This window comes from Poecile atricapillus, chromosome Z, assembly GCF_030490865.1.
Source record: "Poecile atricapillus isolate bPoeAtr1 chromosome Z, bPoeAtr1.hap1, whole genome shotgun sequence".
Taxonomy (NCBI): Eukaryota; Metazoa; Chordata; class Aves; order Passeriformes; family Paridae; genus Poecile; species Poecile atricapillus.
Window position 1 is genome coordinate 117728357 of NC_081289.1, and position 23705 is coordinate 117752061.

At 36.3% G+C, this 23705-nt stretch overlaps 1 protein-coding gene across 1 annotated transcript; it reads right to left on the reverse strand.

Moving 5' to 3' along the window:
• Positions 1–1388: 1388 nt before the first annotated feature.
• LOC131573868 (uncharacterized) lies at positions 1389–22782 on the reverse strand. The gene is made up of 7 exons (XM_058828195.1): positions 22669–22782; positions 19484–19654; positions 17481–17603; positions 15427–15498; positions 12977–13065; positions 11591–11683; positions 1389–4053 (listed from the first exon to the last, which is right to left on the reverse strand). Exons 2-7 carry the CDS (start codon positions 19593–19595, stop codon positions 3865–3867), a joined length of 678 nt encoding a protein of 225 aa, XP_058684178.1. The 5' UTR covers positions 19596–19654; positions 22669–22782; the 3' UTR covers positions 1389–3864.
• Between the last annotated feature and the right edge of the window lie 923 nt (positions 22783–23705).

Consider the following 23705-nt stretch of genomic DNA (forward strand, 5'->3'; position numbering starts at 1 on the left):
CCCATGGTAAAGCTCAACGAGCCCTGGGCTCTCCTTTGTGTGTGGAGGAGGATGGTTGACTTACACAGCTGTATTTGGGGTTTCCTCATACTCAACTAGCCCTTGTCTGTTGAACAAGAATTATGGACCTTGGCTGCTGAGCAAGAGTTATGGCCCTGAACTATTGTATCTGTCAGTCAGATGCACCACAAACATCACTGGTGGCCATTGCTTGAGCAGAAATGGGGGAAGTGAGGGCACACCATCACATGCAGACATAGCCTTAGAAATGCCAAATAGACAAGGAAAGTTTTCTTTCCTTCTCCTGCTAGTCTGCACCCTTTAGTCATTCCAGATACAGGAGATCTAGGCTCTGTGTAATCTGGAAATTAATATCCAGGTTTGGAAAATATTTATTTTTTTCTTCTCAGCTAGTGAAAGGTTTTTATAGCTTGCTGATGTAATGAAATGTGGATGGCAGTTTACAAGAGACCACGAGATGGTGCTAGAGATGGACGACTTCAAGGAGCTCTACAATAGCAGCCTGTGTGTCTTGTTTCTGGGCACCAGCTCGCCCTTGTAATTTGCCAGAAGCAATGAAGGGAGGGGATGGCAGAGAATCTTCTTCTCTGCAGTCTCTTACTATAAACAGCAAATATGAGGAGTCACATTTAAAGCACACAAACTATGATTTCTTTGGTTAGACAAATTATAAATGAGCAGAATCAAAACCAAAATGACACTAAAATAATGTCTGTTTATATACATCTTCAAAATTAATACCGTGTATATATAAAAGTAGCATCGCTTAAGGCAGAGTACTCTTCTGTTAAATCATATGGGAATTACAAGACACACATGTATTGTGTTTACTGTGATGGCACCCTGACCACATCATTCTATCTAAGTAAAAAGAACCCTTGACATAAAATTGTGAGTGCAAGGTGAGAATTTAACACCAGGGAAGAGGCATAAATGAGTAGTTCTACTGCGACATTGTGTTACTGAAGATTATGAAACTGCGTAGTTTGAATTGCTTACAAGTTTTAGCAGTATCGCAATTGCATCAATGGGAGATTGAGATTTGTTTAGACTGTAGAGACATTCATTGTCTACTGAATGTTGAACAAGAATTATGGACCTTGGCTGCTGAGCAAGAGTTATAGCCCTGAACTATTGTATCTGTCAGTCAGATGCACCACAAACATCACTGGTGGCCATTGCTTGAGCAGAAATGGGGAAATGAGGACACACCGTCACAGGCAGACATAGCCTTAGAAATGCCAAATAGAGGCAAGAAAATTACAATTTCTAATTCTAATTTCTAGTCCTTTTGGATCCCTATAATGGAGGGAGTGTATGTAACACAGAGAAGGATCACCTACTTCACAGTTATTGTAGTTCTTCTCACAGGTTTTATTGTAAAAAGTCACAAATATGGTCAAAATACTAGAAGCTATATATGAAGAATACTTGCATTACATTGGTCTAAGCAAACAAAATGCAGTACTTTCTTTAAGGCACAGCTTTAGAAGGGCAGAAATACAAGAGAAAAATATATATTATTTTAATAATCATCACATATGTTAAATGAAAGTTAAAGAATACCATATTAGTTTTGACAGAAAAATACTAATATTTAGTATTCAAATGATAGACACATTGGATTTTTTTAATTGCAAAGTATTAGCAACTATATTATCCTAAAAGGCTAACTGGCTTTCATTTTCTATTTTAAAATAAAATTTCTATGTGATTTCCACCTCACATAATAAAAACTTATTTGCCACTCGCAAGACACTTCAATTAGTGGGAACTGGAAAATGTCCAGTTTGAAGAGATTTTATGATCAGAATAAGACTCCAGCAAAGATTAGGATAGAGAATTTTTTAACTTGCTTTACTAAGAAGATTTAGAGTTACAAAGTTGTCTGACTTTACTGTGTTTTATGAGAAAAGGAGTCAAATGATATTACTATCTCAGGTATAAAATCTGAAATTTCACAAAATTGCCACTTCTGTTTTCCATAAGGGCTTATTTTCCCTTGAATTGTTAAAAAAAATTAAGATGGAAGATGGCAAAAGTACAAAATTCTGCATATAACCATAATTTAATTTTAAACTATAAAACAGACTCAAATTTAGCTGAGATAAATGTTACTTTTGTGGTGATATCAGCAATGCTGATTTCATTCATTGCTTTGTACAAGCTTTATGGTGACTTTTCATCATTTCATCATCTTTTCATCATCTTTTCATCAGCTTTCCATCTAGCTCATTCTGTAATTTAGTGAGGTGATTACCCTACCAAGAATAGATGTATGACTATGAAGTGTTAGTGTATCAGATAGTGAAATTAACATGACTGAATCTATTTCTTGTGCTGAAATAACTTGATTCTGGTGTGATAAATGCTGAGATTAATATATAGAGTTTTGGAGTTTTTTCTTCATGCTAACTTTATTAAACTCTTGGCAGGTCCAGAAGTTGTAAGTATTATTTAGAAAATACTTAAAAGCTCTCTTCAATGAGCATAATCAACATAAAGATTTTTGCTATTTGAAGAATACAACAAGCAAGCCGTGAAATCTTTTAAGGTCTCATAGACCTTTGGAGTTTAGTTTACAGCAGAAAATTGCCTTATTGCAATGTGCATTGGTGTGATCAACTGACTGACAATAGGATTCCTATTTCAGGTGTGCATTGTTTATTGTACTTACACAGGACTAATCCTCCAAGTGTTGTGTTATCTTGTAGGCTGTTTTGTTGCAGCTAGGCAGCAGTCTCGTGGCATAGATGTGTCATGTCTAGAATTTATACACATAAAGTCTCAAATTACTTACATCACAGAAAATTGCTACTAAATCAGAGTGGAATTCCATGTACACCAATGAAGAACCAGATCTTTAACACCTAGTGATCCTGATAACTTTCATGTTGTTTTCTCAGGTATTCCAAATATGTTTTGCAGGGTATAGTCTATGGACATTTAAGCGTCAACATCAGCCATTTAACACTGACAGACCCTGTTGTTCAAAGGTAGGTACTCTTATATCTCCCCCAGTGTACTCCACATAAGCACCTAGTGTTTATTTTATTCAGTAATTTTGAACATTATTATTTTTCTGATGTTGTTCTCCACTCTGCTTTGCAGAAAATATGATTGCATTTCCCTCTGTGACTCAAAAGTGGAAGCCAATATGTCAGAGCAATTTTCTGCTGTGTTTGCAGGCATCTGTTATGGCCCATCAGTTCAATGTGTCTCCCTCCATCTGCCTGCACATTGTGCATCTGATGCTCTGTGTACATCTTCTTTGAGAGGTGCCATGCTGGAGAGATGCTGAAATTGCATAATGGACTATATGGGCTGACTTGGAGCTACAGGTGCTGTCTTTCAGCTTCCAGCATCTTCCCTTATCCCCAGACAGACTCAAGACACCTTTGCTACCTCTTTCTCAAAGTTAGTCAGTCAGGATTTGCACATATGCACTTAACAACTTCTGAAAGTTTTCTTGTCATATTCAGGTGAGCTTATAAGAGACAGTTTATAAAAAGTAAAATGTTTACCACATGGAGAACTAATAGTACATTTTATGATCATATATGTACCTAATTGTTGCCATCTTTGAAATATCCCCTGTATATTTTCCCACACCAGAATATTTTGTTTCCTTAAAAGCATAATTGTGTAGGTAGGACACAGAGATTGATCAGTTACTAAGTTTTTCAGTTTGGCCTTCCTCTTTTGCTGTTAAATGTAGAGAAATAAAGGATGTTGGTAACTTAGAAATTATGAAAATGTAAGAATTTATCTCAAACAGAAATTAGTTGATAACAAACTTCCTCATCTTCTTAGGAGCTCTAGTGCCTCCGAAAGGTAGACATGTTACTTTTCCTGTAAATATGACACCCTGAAGTAAAAATTTTTGTCCTCGTTGGGCTCTTTGTTTTCCAGCTTGCGAATATCCAGTGAGTCGTTGTTCACACACAGATAGTACCTTCTGTCTTCATAGCATTGGAACTGCACTGAATCTCCTTGGTAATGCATGATGAAAAAGTTATTGTCTTCACTCAGCTATGGAAATACACAAAGTGAAAAACACATTATATTTCTAATACCATTCTATAATGTTAAATATGACAAAAAATCACAGATATTGTTGGTTTGTTATATTTTATGCTTGTTATGCTTTTCTGCAGTGACTCATATTTACCAATTTTTAAATAAACCATAGGCAACAACTAATCATTTTGGGATAGATTCTGTGATAGCTACGAATAAAATAATACCCACCTCCCAAAAAGACTGAGTAACACCAGACCAATAGGTGCATTCCTTTGCTTCACAAAAACACTGGCACAGTTTCCCCAGAGTCATTACTATAATTTAGGTTTTTTGTCTGGTTATTTTCTCACCTTAGGCCTACCCTGTCAACTGCCACTAGCAATAAAATGTCAATCCACAGTTTTTCTTGCCTCTTTTGAAGTAAAATTAGAATGTTACAGTAGAAATTACTCTTAAACAACTGTTGTATTACCTATGGCTTTTTTGTATATCTCTGGTTTCCAATGCAGTTTTTAAAAAAGATACATCTCTGGAGAAATACCTATTGTCTAAAAAGCTCCTCTGTCTGTGTGTGTATATGTGTTTGGGCTCACAAGGCACCTCAGGATGGGGATGGACAAATAGTTACAAAACTTCACGCCAGAGAGAGAGTATGTGCTGAAATCTGCAGAAACTGGTAAGTTTGGGGCACCAAAGGGCGGCTGAATCTGATCGTGGTCTCCAGCACTCCTCCGACGCCTACCGCAGGTTGTGTAGTCCACATCACATCCAGTGGCTGCTATAGCTGGACAAAGATTACAGAGCAGTGTGTGTGAAAACAGCTTCTGAAACCAGGATCCCTGGGTGTGACAGGGCACAGCTGCTTGGAACCCACTGAGGTATGGGTATGAGCCCCTGCTCCTGCCTGTGTGCACTGAGCGAAGGAGTAACTGAGAAAACTGTGAATAGTTATCTGATGCTAACAGTGTAAGACATTAATTAATAGAAGGTTAAGATTTGTGTTTCCACCAACTTACCCTCCTGCCAGAGAGCAGGAAATTTATAGTATCTTTTGGGAAAGACTGAACATATCATAATCAAGTTATTTAAAATTTCCTTTTGAGTGAACTCGTTGAACATTCATATTCTGCCCATGAGACAATTCTACAACTCTGACTAGTCTGCTGTGTTACCATTGCTTAAGGGGACCTCTAAAAGGAAACGGAATGCTTGAGGGAAAGCAGGAGCACATTTAAGGGTACCAGCTGGCTGGATATTACAGCATTGGCAATAACCACCTTTTGACAGAAGAAGCAATGTGTCCTTTCAGCCCATATGACAACAGGAGATGGAAATAAGATGTCCTGCAGTTATTGCAGAATACCTCAAGGAAATTTGAGTATATATCTTCTGTTATCAGCAAAGCTATAATGGGAAGCGTTCTGCTGTGATCAAGTCAATGTAACAACAGTGTATCTGCAGCTTCAATCAAAGAAGTCAGTTTTAAAAAATACTATTATAGATAGTTGAAGAAAATTTGCCTTTGGAAAACAAATACCTTCTAGGGACTCAGAATTGTAAAAAGTAAACATAAAAGGAATAGGAATGTTTGGTGAAAATAAACCAGTAGAAGAAAGGAGAGAGATTCATACGCACAATGTAGAAATTCATGCTAGAGCAAGGGAGATTCCAGTGGGATCTTGTAAAGCAAAAATTACATACTTGCAAAAGCAGATTGAGATCCAGAAATTTAAAAAATATGCTGCTGTACCTGCATAAAATGATGGAAAATTAGATGGAAAACTGTAAGAGGGAAATTATTTGGAGAATGACATTATGTGACTGGGAGAAGAAAGAAGAACTCAGAGTAGAAGCATAATGAAACACCATTAGGGCTGGGAGGTGCAGCAGGTCATTAAAGAACAAAATTTTTTGCAAGAAATCACGGAAGATGTGATTTTCTATTATGACCTATAAAGAAGGATGGTGAAAAAGCCTGGAGAATGTGGGGGACTACTGCCATATAAAGTTCCTCCTGAGAACAGTTTCTACAGTAGTAGTCAAGACAATTTGCAAGTTCCAAGAAATAAGCCACTTATTTTTAGTTACAGTCTGATAATTTGTTTTCCATTGCATTAAATGAAGAACCAATTTAAAGTTTAGGTTTCACATTTAATGACAAAAATTACACTTTTATTCATGTCCCACAAGTGATTCACAATGCACTTGAAATAGAATACATATGCTCATGCTGGAAATGTGATACAAATGTTGTCTTCAGAGAGTAAAGAAAATATGTCAGTGATGGGAACTGAAAGAGATGTGAGAGAGTAGTAAAGTTTTAAAATAGATAGACTCAAAATTATTTAGAGGCGATCACATATGACACAATGAGCATTACTCCAAGCTAGGTTCAAGTTCTGTACCTAACTTAGAAAGAAACTAGAAGATAAAAAGGAATGGATTTGAAAGCCAGCAGAAAACAGAACATCTTGTGTTGTTATGATACATTACACAAAGAGGTGTAGAGCGCACTGCAATCTACATTTGTCTCAGATTTAGCAAGGAAATGATCAAAGAGATATGAGTCATAAATGATGATACAACTAGTAAAACTGAGCTGCCACCTTGATTGCATTGGAGAAGCTATGGACCTCGGAAGGCATTATGTGGATGCTAAATGCAAAATGCAAGCAGGGGACAGGGCCTTTGTGAAACTAGGTCACACAAGATACTCACTCTGGCCTGAGAAAGCAAAAGAAAGAATCCAAACAGTCCTTGGTAAAGGACAACAATCTTTGCAGGTGTTGTTTAGGAAAGAGTCGAGGAAGGGGTGGTGTTCCACTTATCCAATAATGTGTTGTTTTAATGACCAATGAGAGTTTTACCTCTCAGACCTCCTTGAACATGTCTATAAAAGAACTAGAATAATAAACTTTGCTCTCTTGGACAATGAAGCTAAAAGAGTCATGTCGTTCTTCTTGCTGTTCCTAATATAGTGCGACAGCATTACAAATTAGTTATGTGGTTTGTGGCTAAAACAGGGTTGATGACACAGCAGTGAAAATTTTGGCTGCTGTTGTGCAGTGCACGCACAACATCATGAGCTCCTGTGTCTTCCCACTCAGCCTCAGTGCTGGGATGGGGAAGAAGGCTGGGACGGAACACAGCTGGGACAGCTGTCTCAGAGTGGCCAAAAGGATGCTGTAGACCATGTGACGTCATGGCCAGTCATAAAGCCTGGTGTAAAGGATGGAGAATGTGGGGTTGAGGGGATGGATGTTTGCTTAGAGAAGACTACTGCTTAGAGACTGGCTGGCCATTGGTCTGTTTATGGGAGGAGATGAGCAAGTGCTTTTGCATCACTTGTGGCTTTTTCTGACCTTCACATATTTTACTTTTGAGTTTTTTCTTAAAAGTTTTCTTACTTTTGCTATTCTCTAATAAATGGATATTGTGATGATTGCTCTTATGAATGTTAAATATATGTTATAAGGTTAAAAGAAGTTCTGTTAAGATCTGGTGTTTTTTCATACAAGTTTTGTAATGTTGAAAGTTGATCTCTGACCATTGGGCAAGTCAAAGCAAGAAGGACTGCACAGACTCTGAGAGGCAGGATGAAGGAGGAGCTGGGCCAGAAGAATGAAATATGCATGAGTGTGGGGAGTGTTGGCTTAACAGGGGGTTGGTTTGTCAATAGCAGATATAAGGATTGTTATGGGTGTGGGTGGTGTGCCTCTGGCTGCACCTAAGCACCCAGCACTGTCTTTTTTTCCTTATTCAGTCCCTTGTTGTGGTTTGATAAAACTTTTGAAATTCTAAGAAGGGAAGTGTCATTTCTCACACATTCCCTCCCCTGTCCACTGGCAGGGAATGGATCTGCATGAATACCTGGGGCAGGGGCTTGGAAGCTGGCTGGAGCAACACACCTCAGTGTATTCTTTCCCCACAGACGTCCTGACAAATGGTAGGGCTGTGCTTCCAGCCCTGGGTCAGTCAGTTCCGGGTGTACTGGGCATCCCTCCATTGAAAGTAAATTTTGACCTGCACACTGCTGCCACAGTGATCAAGAAAAATGTTTTGGCAATATCAGCTGTAGCATTCACTCTGCCACCTTTTATTCCATTCATACTGAAGGTGCAGGATCTCTGATACAGCAGCCCTCAATGATGGCGTGACTTTGTTCAGCCCAGAACAGTACACTTTCACCCTCCATCAAACTTCTACACTGGGCATACTTGAGTATTGAAGCGTGAATGAGGCTTGCAGATCCCTCCTTGGCTTTTCAATAGATGAATCACATTCTGGAGCAAAAAAACCCAATAATCCTCAAGCTGCATGCCAAAAAGGACTGTGCCCCCACCAGCCTGCTGCCAAGCACAGTAAAGATGGCATTGTCACTAGTTGCAAGGTCAAAACTTCGGAACCAAGGTATCTTGGTGGGCCACACCAGAATTTACCTGTTTTGAATTTATTTTGGCCGACTTAACTGGAGTAAAAAATTAGTCTATTAATAAAGTCTTTCATGACTGCATAGCCTCTGGTATAATCTCTCTCTTATCTACCTTCATCAAATTACTCAGTAAAACAGAGAGGACTGTGGAATAAAAACTGTTACAGTTCTTAACAGAACTTTTACAGCTGCAGTCCTTCAGGTCCCAGTCCACCCACACTGGAGTATTCTCATCAGAATTTTGTGAAATGCTATCCAGACACAATCACCTAATAACCTTGCATTATCCAGCAAGATAATGCTTGAAGAGAAGCAGCCAGATCCAGAAATTGAGATGGTTGAATTCTATCTTTCAATATTCTTTTAAAAAAATGTGTTAATTTGTGGAGATTTGAAATGGAGGGAAAACTAAGTGTTACTAGTACTTAAGAAAAGCTGAAAGGGTAAAGAATGCATCTGTGAAAGTCTGAGGGTAGTAATGGGTCAAGAATAGTAAAATATTATTATTGAAGAGAAGTTACACTAAAGTGAGATACTATATATATGTACTGAAGAAGATGTGTATTTCTTAGATAACCATTATATACCCACTAATTTCTGCATGCACTTCTGGAAGAGTAAAAAAAAAGAAACAGCAAAAATTGACACATAACTAATGCAAATGGTAAAATGAGAGCTGTCTTGCCTACTGGGAGAATGGTGCACAAGGGGTGGGGGAACTGGGAAAACCTTTTAAGTGGAGGATCTAAAGGGAAATATTGTTCTGTAGCTGAGATCATTCTGTTGTGTGGTTAACTGCATTTTCTTTTATGATATTATTAATTATGATAAGCATGCTCTATTACAGAGTTAAAATAATCACAGATGTAAGTAAATGTTTTTGAGTGAACCACTGGCTTCTCCACTGCTGCTCTGGCTGGGATGCTGCCACTCTGTGAACTGTGTGAGACCATAGCTGTGTCTACAGTGCAGTTTTCCATTCCTACCACAACAGCATTGCAATAAGTATTGGTTGTCACCTGTGCTGCCTTTCTGACTTAATTCCCAATCAGAACCAGATCTTATTGTAAACCATTACTTGCTGTAATTAAAAAAAAAATAAATAAATATTGTTATTACAACCTAATAAATATTTTTGATTAAATTTAATAAAAGATGTTTCAATTAATATTGATTGTGAACCATGTTTTGATAGCCTTGGTTACAGGTATTAATGTTGACAACACTATGTGCAACTATTCCTGGTATATATATATATAATAGGGTCCACAGATTCTCATGTTTCTGCTAATTCTACTGGCAGTCTTCAAATAGAAAAAAGGAAATGTCTGTCTTTAAGATCTACTATTCAAAGCTAAAAGATTAAATATCACATTTCAGCCCTGCATAGCTTTGTCATTATCTCTGAGAAGTATTTCTCCATCTCAGTGCACTACTCCCACGCTCTCTCATCCTAAGGACAATGCAGGCATTATTCATCACACTTGAAATTATTTACTGTTCGGTTCACTCATTTTAGAAGATTTATTAAGAATCTCATGATTCAGAGTTGCCTCTGAATCTTGCCTCTTTGCCCTACTGGATATGATTCAAGTGCAGGCTTCTGATTTCTCCTTATACAAATAAGTAATATTTTTTCTTCCCTTTCAGAGTATCAGCAAGAAATGACGATGACCAGATAATTTTCTGTCTTGTTAGGTAATGAATGGGCTTCCAGAAAGAATTTTTAATTTTAGCTATGTTTAAAAACTCAAAGTGTTATATAGGTCTCTACAGGCAATTGTTACTGCTCTTTCCAGATGTCTCCCAAAATTTGCAGGAATAAAGACATTAAGCCTCTGTGAACAGCTCCACAGAAAATGCATGTATTTGTATGTTAAAAAAGTGTATGAAATAAAAAAGCATATTAAATATAATTTGCAAGATTCAATATAACTGTGATAGTTTACAGCATACAAGGAGAGGACTAAAAGTTGCATTAAAAATATCCTAAGCTTTATTGCTTTCTCCTTCCCTGTGGAGTCAAGGAATATTAGTGGCAGATGAGTAACTCAGCCAAGCTTAAACTGAAGGACCCACACTTAGATTTTCCAGGCCCAGAAGGCAGGAGACTTTTTCATTAATTATTAGTAGTGTAGCTCATACTTTTTGGAAACCATTTCAGATAGACTTCAATTTACCAGAATTGGTAATTCGATACTTTCTGATTTAGGAGAAAGGTTTCATGTTAGAAATTCTGGGCTGGGAATTTCAGGTTTTCAGGGTTTTACAGTCCCTCTTATGAAGTTCTGAAACTACCTGGGTCCAAATAACTCTAATTTTGCCTATTGAAATTGGAAAGATTGTCTTTTCAGTTGAATAATAAACCCACAGGGCTACAATCCTAGTAAAAATTATTATTCGTTACATTTCCTTAGTTTTGAATTTTCTGTAGGCTACAATGTCTATTATCCTAAAGTTCAGATATCCCAAAGAGCAACTAATTTCCTTCATGTGCCCACTAAGTTTTATCAGTTCTATCTAGAGAAGAGCCAACAAAACCAAGTTTGGTCACAAAAAGCATGATAAGAAACCACCCAGCTATCTGTATTTCTGTCCACAATACATTACTGCTGATTTATAATCATCTGATGATAAGAAATTCAGTCTGAAAATACGACACGGCTTTATTACTAATTCCCAGAAGTTTATGACTGATGGATTCATTAGTTCTTAAAACATCATAACTTTTGTAATCTGATCCTTCTAGATCTGCTAATATACTCATCCAGATTTTCTGCATCTAAGAATTTGTACCAGGTAAAATCTAGTACAGATTTTATGTATCTCCCTCCATTTTGTATAAGCATAGTAATACAGGAAACATATCCACCTGTCATGCTTTAATTGAAAGTCAGATATTTTGCCTGGAGATTGAAGGATGTAGTCATAAATACAAGTCAAGGAAAATTTTCTTATTTTCCTTTTCTGATAAAAACACAAAAAATCAGTTGAAAGAAAAGTAAGTAATTTGTTACTTAATGAGTAACAGGATGAATTTAGCTGCCCTTTTTACACACCTGTATTTGCATACACAGTCTCACACAAAGGTGTGATTTGATCATGACTGTATACCTGTTTAAAGTCAGGATCTTCATGGTTGCATGTTTTCATGTTGCATCTTTCCACTGAAGGATAATCTGGCTCTGAACAGGATGCTTTTAAGACCTGTATTTACAATACACAGGCTTGTTAATTTTGTAATTAATTTGGCAATTTTTTCTTAATATTTTGATTTTTAAACCCATCAAATGTAGCATTAATTCTAGAGAAAGCAACATTTTGTTTTGAAGTTCATTTATTATTACATTGAAATAACGAAAATTAATATTGGTTAAATTTAATTATGAAATTGATAAATTCTTGGAAAACTTCCATTAATATATTCCTCTTTTATCATTTGCAATGCAAAACAAATTGGGTTGAAAGCAAATACTCAAGACAGTCCTTCAAACTGTGTAATGCCCAGTTCTATTTAGAAATGCAGCTCTGATTGAACCATATTGTACCAAGATACCTAAACTTTATCCCAGATAAGAAGCCTTGTCCTGTTCCATACAAAAATCCCTGTTGAGATTAAGGAAATTACTTGTATTACGCTGGAAAAAGAAAGGTCCATGATCTTTCCAAGGTTTTTACATATCTCGTGGACCAAAAAACCCATAAAATTTATGTCTCTTACAACATAGATTACCCTAGAAAAATTCAGGAAATAGATTTTATGGAGAGTCATTTGTGAGTTAAAAACAAATGAAAAGCATCCAAGACTTTTTGAGGAATCATTTGGTGTTTTACAGCATCATGCATGACTGACATCAAATAAAGGGTTATTCTTTATCTCAACATTCCTGTGTAAACAGAGCTTCTTGGACCTTTGCTCTGTTTCAGACGGTAAATTGCGACAGAGCATTCTTCCTCAGGCAGATTTTAGCAATGGTTATAATCCCTCACAGAGTAAGATTGATGTTGCCATCTCTTCCTTTCAGAAACAAACCACCACAAGGCTGGAGAAAATGGGAATGCTCAGACACCAGATGGCAAATGTTCCAAACAGGATGTTCAGCTGTGTTTTCTTTTCATCAAATTCCTTATCTCATGATGTGGGTTCATTGGAAGAAAATAATTTCCATCTTAAACTCATCTCTTTCCAAGGCAAGATTCCTGCTTTTTACTCCCCTCTTATTTTCCTGCATGTTTTCTGGCTAAGAAGCTCCCTCTTCCTCCAGAGAGAGTGGATTCCAACGTTCCTGACTGTCTTGTAGTAGCGTTAGTGAACTAGCCAACACAAAAATTTTTGCAATAACCTTCTCTGAGTATTACCCAAGAAAGAATAAAAGGACATACTTGAATGCTATGAAATGTGGAAGGTGGTAAATAAAGTGAATTTGAAAGGGTCTGGGGGAAATTGTCTTATAGTAAGAGAGCACCTATAAGTTACAAAGAAAATAAACATCTTCTTACCTTCAGAGAGAGATGCTTCTTACCCTTGCACAAGAGGACAAATTCATTTAGCTTTGATCTCTGTGTAAGGATCACCAAATTTTTAGAATCTGTTTTACACAGAGGAGAATATTGTAATAATATGAGTATCACTTTATAAAATGAAGAAGAGCTGAATATGCTCTACAAAGAGAAAACAACATTTATAGGCATAGGAATAGAAATAAATACAATCACTCTTGATACCATTCTCTTGTCTAGTATTTAAAACCTGTGACTTTGTAAGACTTTAAATTTGCCATATATATAGTTTATTTCTCTACTTTTATGGTCAATGTATGAAATATCAGTTATACATTACTACACGTCATATGAACTACAGAGGCATATGCAGTAGTAGAAAAAACGTGTAATAAATGTGCTTATGGTGTACACCTGACTTTATAGGTGTCAATATGGAAAATGTAGCATTTTTTCCCTTTTGTTTTCTGCATGTTTTTAGATCAAAATTCTTCTACTATCAGAATTGTGGATCCATTGTATTAATTCCATTTTTGAGCTAATAATGTCTTTTCAGCTGCAGGAAGAAAGACAATATCAATAATATGGGACATTCTTCAACCCAATAAACTGACAATGTTCCTTGTTACCTTCTGGTACTTCAGGGCCCCAGCAAAAAGTAAATAAATTAAGGTACCCTTAGCCAACAGACACAGCACACAAGAGCATTACCTAGCAAAACCCATGACATTAATGACTACTCAGGGATGCTATACCTATCTGACTGGCTTACAAACTTACTTCAAGAATTACCATTTGTGCTTTTAGAAGTATCTCAAGTGTACCATTTAAGGCTAAAAATATAAAAGAAAGTGGCAGCTGATCTTTATGTTTAACAATGCAGCAACTGAATACAAATTTAAAAGATGTTAGATTATTATGCACTAACACTTGCAGTTAAGGAGTCTGGAGTTTTTTTACACATTACCAAAGGCATGTTTTAGCCTCTGAAGGGTATTCAGGATTAGCAGAACGTATTCATCCTGCTTGACTGATTCTAGCTGCTGTTTGCCCTGATTTTAGTTGCCTTAACTTTACTTTATTGAAATGCTTTTGTATTATTCTTCTGAAGGATTTTTTCTGAGGCAGCTGTAGTATGAAAATAGCATAAAAAACCTTGTTAAAAGTTGAGAAAAACTCTCTAGCCTAAACTAAGTATGCTTTATTCAGTTTACTTGACTATTCAGATAAATATGGTAGACTGTAGGTCTAGGATTCTATAATTTTTATTACTTTTTGTGACATCACCTTAGATTGCCTCAACTGCAGTTGTCCAATTTCAGTTATAACATTTAAGAGACACATGATCAGGCAAGAGAGGTTTCTTATCCAAGCCAAGAGTGTTTCCTCTTGAAGGCAGGAGTGACAACAAAAGAGGTATGCAGGAGTCCATCCAGTTGAACAGGGACATCCATCAACATGACTTAAATCCTAACTATTCTATTCCATCTCCATCTGTAGAATTTATTGTGACTTGCTTATACATTGTTTGGTCTGAGTAAGTCCAAATTTACTCAGCCCAACGTCGTCTTTCTAAAAGATGTGACAAGTGGTCTATCAGGCATCCAGAGAATGGCAAGGAAAGTAAGGAACTTTTCCATGGTTGTATTTCACTTTCCATGGTATGTTTTCACTTTCTGATGGCTTTTGAATTAATTACCTTGATTCTCTGGTCATTAAAACCTTACCAGAGTCTAAGGGGCAATTTTAAAATTCATGCAAGGAAAATGGCTTGAAATTATATGAATTAAATAACTTCTTGCTTGGGATATCCCTAAAATACAAAGCTTTGGGATTTGGGAGGACATCAGTATTTTTATAGTGTTCCCTAGAAATCCTCATTTGTCCCTTCTTCAAGGTGCAGTACTGGACCAGATGGATATTTGTTCACATTGGTTACAGGAACCCTTGATGACTGGAATTAGAGTGCATTTTTCTTCCACCGTAATCTCAACTAATATATCTTTAACTTTTGCAATCATTTCTCAAATATAAAATATGAAAGTTTCAAAAGTGTGCCTCCTCTTTCTTCATATTGATTTCTTTTTGGTTCTCCTTTCCTGCTGAAACAGGCCTTTGCTATTTAAGACTCATATGCCAGCAATGGAACACCTACACTTTTCTACAAAAAAAAAAAAAGGTTTGTTCCAGTTTGTATACAATATAGTCCCTTATATACATTCATGTTCAGTCCAAACCACTACCCCTAATTTACAAATTTTGTAACATTGAAGATTTCTTTTTATAGAACACAAAAAGTCGTTTAATTTTCAGACCTGTTCAGTAACCTGAGCTAAGTGAAAAATCTGATATATTACTTCTAATGTCAAGTCTATGTGTAAAATACTACTACCTTCTTTTCCTACTCTGAAATGTATCTTCAAAACCAGAGCCTAACAAAGAGATGATACCTTTTTTTCCCACAAGACGCTTATCAGTAGCTGCTGCTTCGCTCCTTGTGAACACGCTTAACCACGCAATATCTAAAACAGAAAGTATTTAACAAATATGTGGAATTAGAGAGCTACTTTCCTCAGATTTAGAAATAATACAAATAATTTAAAGAATTGTTTTGAAACATAACCTGAAAAGGAATGTGTAAAAGCAACAGATTTCAGATTTCTTTTCTTGAGGGTCTCTGAATTCATTTAGCCCTGGAAGGCTGTACAGTTAGACTTGTGGACAGGTACACTGAAGCCTGAATGCTGAGCCTAGAAACTGTATTGATTGCTTAATTATCTTTTGCAACAGAGAATGAGATATAAGAGGTTGGTGACCAGCTGCAAAGCCTAGTATGCTATTAAAGAGGAGCCTGAAGTGCTTTGGCAGGGAAGGTGAGTACCCTAATAAGAAAGGTATGGGATTGGAAGGGAACAGGTAACAGTAGCAGGTAGTTTCTGGCTTTTCTAACATGAGCCTGAATCACACAGCCAGTCAGCTGGGGAAAGCATCACCCACTTCAGGTAAAAATGTCACAAATGTCCTGATTACAACTGGTTGCTAATATTAAGTTGTCTTAACTGTATCACAAATATATGTCTGTGGTGCTTGTGTGCACAAGAATATTACACAACATTTCCATTTGGTTTGGTTTTTTTTTTTAATCTTCTAGGACTATCACTTCTGCATCAGGCTTGTCAGATTGTGTATCTGTTCACAAACTTCTTCCATTGTACATCTATACAGGTTTTGGTTCTGTTCATAAATTAACAATAATAATTTTCTGAGTGACTTTAAAAATTTTAATGGAGTTATTGAAGAAATGATACTGAAAAAAATACAGAACACACTTTGGTACACTATCAGTGTAGCTGTCATTATTCTGAATTTAATAGAATAAAAGTTTAAGTAATTCAATAGCTAACTTAGAGATTTTAACTTTTTCCTCTATTTTGGTTAAAAATAGGTTTTTTTGAGTTTTTTATTCCTATTTTCACACCTCTGGAAATGGTACCATTCTAGAGTAACTGCATCATTCTAGAATAACTATATTTGACAGACATTATTTAACTCTACCAAAATTATATCCTCTAACAAGTCTTTGCATGATGATAGTTATGATAACATTTTTGGTGTCAAATACAGAAGCCTCATTTAAGACAAAACAGTTCAATGAAAAATTAAATAACCCCACAAATTCTAAAATATGCTCTATTCACCATTGCACATTTGTTCTTTTATTTTGCATTTGTTCTTGAGCATTACCTTTCCTTTCTCTCTCTTAGTGCTGTATGTCTAGACTACACACTAAGTCAAATGACCATGAACAATGTAATCTTATCATTTAAATATATATCATACCTACTGTAAATCAGGATAAAGGTTTTCTTGTATCATTATCAATATTCATACAGATTCAATATATTGATATGTCTACAGAGAACAGGATCATAGAATCATTTAGGTTGGAAAAGACCCTTGTTATCATTGAATACAACCATAATCTGACACTGCCAAGTACACGGTGTTCCTAATAACCACTTTCAAAAACCTACGTCCCTACAGGGGCAGAGACACAAACACTTCCTTGGGCAGCCTGTTCCAAAGCTTGGCAACACTTGCAATAGAGAAATTTTTCCTAATACTTAATCTAAAGCTCCCCTTGCACAGCCTGAAGCCATTTGCCCTCACCCTGTCTCTCATTACCTGGCAGAAGAGGCTGACCCCCACCTGGATACACCCTCCTGTCAGGCGGCTGTGAAGAGTGATAAGTTCCCCCCTGAGCCTCCTTTTCTCCAGGCTAAACACCCCCAGCTGCCTCAGCTGCTCCTCACAGGACTTGTGCTCCAGACCCTTCACCAGGTCCATTGCCCTTCTCTGGATACACTCCAGCACCTCCATGTCCTTCTTGGAGTGAGGGGCCCAGGGACACATGACACATAATAGTACATTTGAAAATGTCTGGTTTTCTGTACTATAGAAATATACATACAGTTGGTGAGTTTTGGTACTTAAAGAACAGTACCTTCATGGGATTGTGAATCCTTGGTACATATTTCATGATGACCATCTTCATCTATATCAAAATGCACGGTTTTTGAATCTTCAGTTAGGATATAACATTTCACTGTTTTTCGCAGACTAAACACTAGTAAGAAATGAGTTATAATTAATTTTACTATCAACAGATAAATTACAACATTCCATTAGAAAAAGATCAAGTGCATTTTTTAAAACAATCTTTAGTTGATAATCTGTGTATATTTGAACTATGAGCAGTATAGCAAATGTATACTAGAAGTTACCAAGTGGGCTTAAGCAACTGTTTTGAGGGCTTGGTGCTGGTGTGAAGAAGGAAGATAAATATTTCTTTGCTTAGACGGTTATGTCAGCTAACAGAAAATATGCATCTCAACCTTTCAGAGAGATAACATGTGAAAACTTGAGTTTGACAAAATAGATTCCAACCCAAGATCCTGAGGAATAGTGCAAGAAAGACAGATGGTGGACAGCACGCAATGTGTTGAAAAGGACTAAAGACTAATGGGGACAGGATGCATTTGAATGTGGGAGAGTGGGTCCGCATTTGCATTTGGCTGGTGAATGAGCAGACTTAGAGTAGCCAATGGAACTCTGTGGGAAGCCTGAGCCAAAGGAAGGCTGTTTACAGAACTCTTTGAATGGAGAGATGTGAAAAATAAAGTTGTAAGTTTCATTATGAAGAAAAGAAGAGATAAAGTAGGGAATGTTTCTCTGCATACTGTTTATAGACTAGTTTCCTGTATTTCATAGGTAACTACTTGTCTGTTTCCCAGTTTTGCATTTTGAATATTGGATCCAGGTATAAACAGGACTTTTAGGTTAGAGTGCTTATGGCTACCTAAAATAGCAGCATTTAGTTTGGGGATCAGACATCTCATACTGAAAATAAAACAAGAAATCCCTGGTCTTTCTAGCTAAAAGTTTCCGTGAGGGAAATTGTTCCCTTTCATTCCTGAGCACAATTGTGTTGTTCTGGATGTCAGAAAGATGAATGTCCAGACACTTGATATTAGACACCTCCAGAATAACACTATGAGGCAGAATTTTGATTATGTTCAGAACATTGTTTTACTGGAAGAGGTTTGATACTTTGAAGTGCAGTTAAGACATTTCTGAGATCACACAGACTTCCGGGGTATGCTGCAAGATAAAATCTCCTGTCTTTGCCAGAATGATTAGGCAAGCAAAACAATAGGATACACAGAATGCATCAGCAGTGGCATAATGTTTTAGCAATGTTTGACTTCACCAAATAACTCCTTTTATAATGAAATACCTCCTCTGAAACATCTGTATTTAAGCAAATGTTTTGAAAAAATTGTATTGTTGCCAAGAAGCTTTCTTTCCACCCTGTTTGGGCTGAGCAGAAATTCTGCACACACAATGAGATAGAAGGATGATGCACATTCTGACTGCCAGAGTCACACGCTCCAGAAGTGGCAGGTTCTGTGTTGGACCTTTGATTACATGCATAGCTCGTTTATGGCTAGACAAAGATTTCCTCTTTAAAGGCTGCTGGCAATCAGGCTTCCAGATAAAAAAGATGAGCTGTTCTAAAAAGCAACAGGACAACAACTACAATAATCAATACAGAAAACCTTTTAAAAAATTTACTATGAAGTAGCTACAGTAGGAATATAGTAGGAATTTTATTTGCAACTAGAATTACAAGAACCAGTACAGTGCCCAAACTAAAATGATTGGCAGGTCCACTTACATAATTCACTCATTTCCAGGGAGATACATTTGTACTTTAGGAATTACTGGCCTGAACGTGATGGCGTGAAAAATGTCAGTATTTTAAGGAGTATTTATGTTCTGGTTATTTTAAAGGTAGCTTTTGTGATCTATTTTACACCAAATGTTGTTATTTTTGACAGAATTATAGAAAAGCTGTTACACATGCTTAATTTAATTGGCTTTTTCTTTGAATTAGAATATTCTTTTCAAGATTACAAACATACCTGTCACTCAGGTAAGAGTTACCTGGCTTTCCAGGAGCTGTTCTCATACTTCTAAGCAGAAATTTCTTCTTCACAGGCTGCCTTCTCTGGCGAGGCATTTGATATGGCTTTATACGGCCTGAGCGGAGCAGCATTGCAGAGGCACTGAAAAAATGCTGCTGCTGATGATCTCAGCTGACTGCCTTTTTGAGTCCTAAAGTAGGAGTTAGAATTTGTCAGAAGACTTTGTGTTTCCATTGAGAAGCAACTGTTCAAATATAATTTTGATAAATGACAGTTAATGGAAGTAGATGATTTGGTGATTTTGATGTTTGACTGGTTGCATGACCCAAGCCTTTGTCTTGGATAGCCAAAACACTGTGTTTCCAGTGATGATAAATCAGTTAACTATCTAAATTTCCACTAAGATGCATGCTAACATGGATAACACAGCTGTGTTGAAGGAATGTATTTTGAAAGACTTCTCCTTAGATGAGATACAAGAATTGTTTGTTTGGCTTTGGTTTATGTTCATCAATCATAGCTAGCTACATTTTGCTGAGTTGGAAAATCTCTTTCATTTTGTGAATACAGTCTAAGATAATTGTCAAAGTATTCATAAGTGATTGAAAATTATGCAAACTTTGAATCAGCATAATCTGACTCTCAGAGGTATATGCAGGTATATTGCAATCTTAAGCCAAGTTTCAGGAAATCTTGCCTTAGAAATGAGGACTGGAATTTGGAAATTTGAGGAATATATTACAGTTTTTAAGGAATATCAGTTAGGTTAGATTCCTGAAGGAGAGGCTGATGTCTAAGATTTGATGGTGAAACCACCCAGGCAGTTACTAAGGTATCCTGAAGTTGCAAGCTAAATCACTGCATTTCAGAAAAGCTAAGAACTTTATTTTGATTTAAAGAAAGGGAAACGGAGATTCTGAAGTCTAATGTGCTCTCCTGAAGTCACCTGTTTATGACAAGTGTTTATGGCAAGTGCAAACCAAGAAAAACAATGTGCTTCAATTCTGTCTGGTATCCTGGGGAATGAAGCTGGTCAAGATGGGTACAATTTTAGCCCCATGTGGCTTTCAACAGAATAACTAAATATCTGTCAGATCAGAGAGATCACGGCTCTGACACAAGTGTTATGGCTTGTAAATTCACCCAAGGAAGGGTAGGGCAATTTTGTTTTCTGGTTTGGTTCACTTCCCTGATGCAAACTTCATATTAAATTTTGACACAGAATTAAAGACTTATGTCCCTGGCAATTCTGTTACTGGAATAAACAAGATAACTAAGGCTCTTATTCACTCTCTTCAACTCTAGTTACAGCAATGTTCAGTTAGATAAATGAAAAGTGAAACACTTATTTTATGGGATTGCCTTTCCTTGTAAATAGGGCTCATATAATGAGCAATAACTTGCAGTCAGGGGTAGAAAGAAGAGGCTGGGTTTTCCTCATCTTGCTGAAACTGCTTTATCACTGAGTGTTCTAAGCAAACAAAAACATTCTTTGTGTTTTTTCACTAGAAACTCTGGAAACTTCCACCTGAACCGGACTCTGTGGTGTGTGTGGACAGTAATACCACCTTGTGGATCCTAAGAGATATAACTTTTAGGTGTTCATTAAGACTTTGCAAGGTCTATGAGGCTTAAACACAGTCACTTACTCAAATTTCCTTCTGAAAACAAGTATAATTCTAGTTTGGCTGCTCTTGATCAGAAGTTCTGAAGATCCCAATTCCTGATTTTATCTGTGTCAGAGCCTTGCACATTATGTAAGTAATTCTTGTGAAGGAGAATGTTCACAAATCAGGACTCTGAAGGATTCCTGAAGAGGGCAGGCCAGTTCAAAGACATTTTCAGAAACATATTTAGGAAGTGGATTAATTCTTAAGAAATCTTCTACAATGAATGATGGATAGGTAATCTTGATGTTATGAAGGACTACACTGAAATTTAACTATTTTGTCTTGTTAAAACAAGTAGAACATAGAAAAGCCTGTGTTAGAGCTTCACCTCTGTTGGCTCTCCAGAAGCCAATTAATTGTTTTCCAGAAAAATTAATGCTCCCGTACAATAAATAAAACAAGCTTTCACACCTTGAATTGCCTCTTATATTCCTTAAGACTGAGTGACATATAACTACTCCCATTTCAATAAACTTTTCCTGTCATTACATGTTCTTATATATATGTCACCTATGCTCACATCTCTCATTCTTTGTAATAGGTTTTTATGCTGTGTATATCTCCCTATGTTGATTTCTCTATCTTAATGTCTTTCATACCTATGTCTTCAGTTCTTTTCCCTGTTCTATAAGGTATACATTGAAAAGGACAAGGAAAAATTGGATATTGCTCTTGGCTGCAGGCCTATCAACCATTGTTTTGGAATCTTGGCTCAGATTTGTTTCATTTTGCATCTAAACTAAGTATAAGGGAATTAAAGCTCTTTAAAATGCTGAAACTAGCAGCAGTCTAACTACTCCTAACAAACTAATGAGTATGCCTGTGGCCAATGACAACAAGATCACACTAAAAGCAGAGGAAATTTGATTTTTTTTTTTCCTATTACAAAGACTACATGAATACATTGATATGAAGACAGCAAAGAAAATCTGTTATACAATGGCGTCTCTTGCTCTCATTGTGGTCTTGTTCTTGTTTGTTCTTAGCCATCATTCTCTCTTTCTTTTAACCCCAAGACACATGTGATCATAAAATTAAATTAAATAAAATTCAGTACATGAAAACAACATTTAGAATTTTGGAGTTAATTCATATGGTGGTATGTTCCAAATATTATCTCATATTGTGTTAATAAATTCATAACAAGGTATGTCTAAGATACTTGCAGGGTCAGAACTGTTTTAGTTGAGAGTATTTGGTCGCAGCTGTCAGTCCTGCTAGCGAAGATAGTAATTCCTCCAAGTTTATTCCAATTTAACAGTGGATTAAAAAGAATTTTTGTCATCCTATGGCTAATAAAAAATAAGGTTATAGACTTTCAAAACAGAATTTACAAAATCTATCATCTAAACTAGACACAGGAATATACAAAAATGCACATGAACTAGATGAAGAAAGAGATTTCTTAAGAAAATTTTAAAGTCAACTGAAAAACATCATTATTTCATAGAATCTCAAAAAACATTCAGACAAACAGTCTGACAATATAATCTTAAATTATTTAATCCTGATGTAATCTACCATTCTTGCTTACCTTATTTTGTGTATTTTTGTCTCTGCTGGGATACTTCTACTGAACAGAATGCTAGAAGGAGCTCTGTTACAGCCAATTTATTGCCTGAACAGAGGGCAGGAAGCCAAACCTCTGAATGAAACAAAAGTCTGACGCGGACCAATCTTCTAGATCTCTACTTTCATTTATACCAACATTCCAATGGTTGTAATTACTCCTGGAATTACAAGAGGGCTGGAAATTGTAGGAAAAAACTTTTAAATGTCTGTTTCTGTAAGATGCCACAGAAGCTTTTCTGCCTAGAGCTGCATGCAAATTTTTAGCCTACATACATAGTTCTATGTATTCTATTCCTATATTTTATGTCACTAATATTGTTCTTGTTATCTGTCATTCTTCCAGGACTGAGTCATGTGCAGATACTGGGTTTATAGTAATATGGGCATATTAAAAAATAGGAGTGTAACCTAGTTTCCCTTGTTTCAGGGAGCTCAGAATAAATGTACTGCTTAAATATTTATCCAGCTATGAAACGGGCATCAGTGGAAATGCTTGTGACATGAATGAACTGGTGAAAGTGGATGTGATACATTTCTTTGCCCATGAAACACTGGTAATATCTATATATTGAATGCAGCATGTTCAGTTGGCCTTATCTATCTACCTATTTACATTTCTAATGTTTCACACACCTATTGGTGAGTTCTCCCCCTTCATATTATCTTTTTTTTTTTTTTTAATTAGAGAGCCTTTCATTTTTACAGGAGTGAATCACACTTTTATTTACCTCACTGAAATGATAAAAATTCTCTAGAAATAATTACTCTGACTATTTTTCTTTTTGCCAAAGTTTTCCTAAAATCAAGGAGCTACTGTTTTTATCTAGATTTTGTTCACTGTGTAAAGAAAGTTCTATGTTTTATCTCTGTTTGGTTTAGGAAAAGTTTATTTTTAGTTTAGTAAGCTCTCACCAGACACTGGTAATGTATTGGGTAAACAGGAAGACTTTATTAAAACATACATTTAGTGATAAAGCAATGTGATACTTTGAAATATCA

Excerpts from the sequence above, each read along its gene's own strand:
- LOC131573868 (XM_058828195.1), bottom strand. The coding sequence starts at position 19,595 with ATGCTGCTCCGCTCAGGCCGTATAAAGCCATATCAAATGCCTCGCCAG. Across the intron at positions 17,604-19,483 it reads AACAGCTCCTGGAAAGCCAG|TGTTTAGTCTGCGAAAAACA; the intron begins GTAACTCTTACC and ends ATTTCTTACTAG. Across the intron at positions 4,054-11,590 it reads AAGATCCTGACTTTAAACAG|CTGAGTGAAGACAATAACTT; the intron begins GTATACAGTCAT and ends GTATTTCCATAG.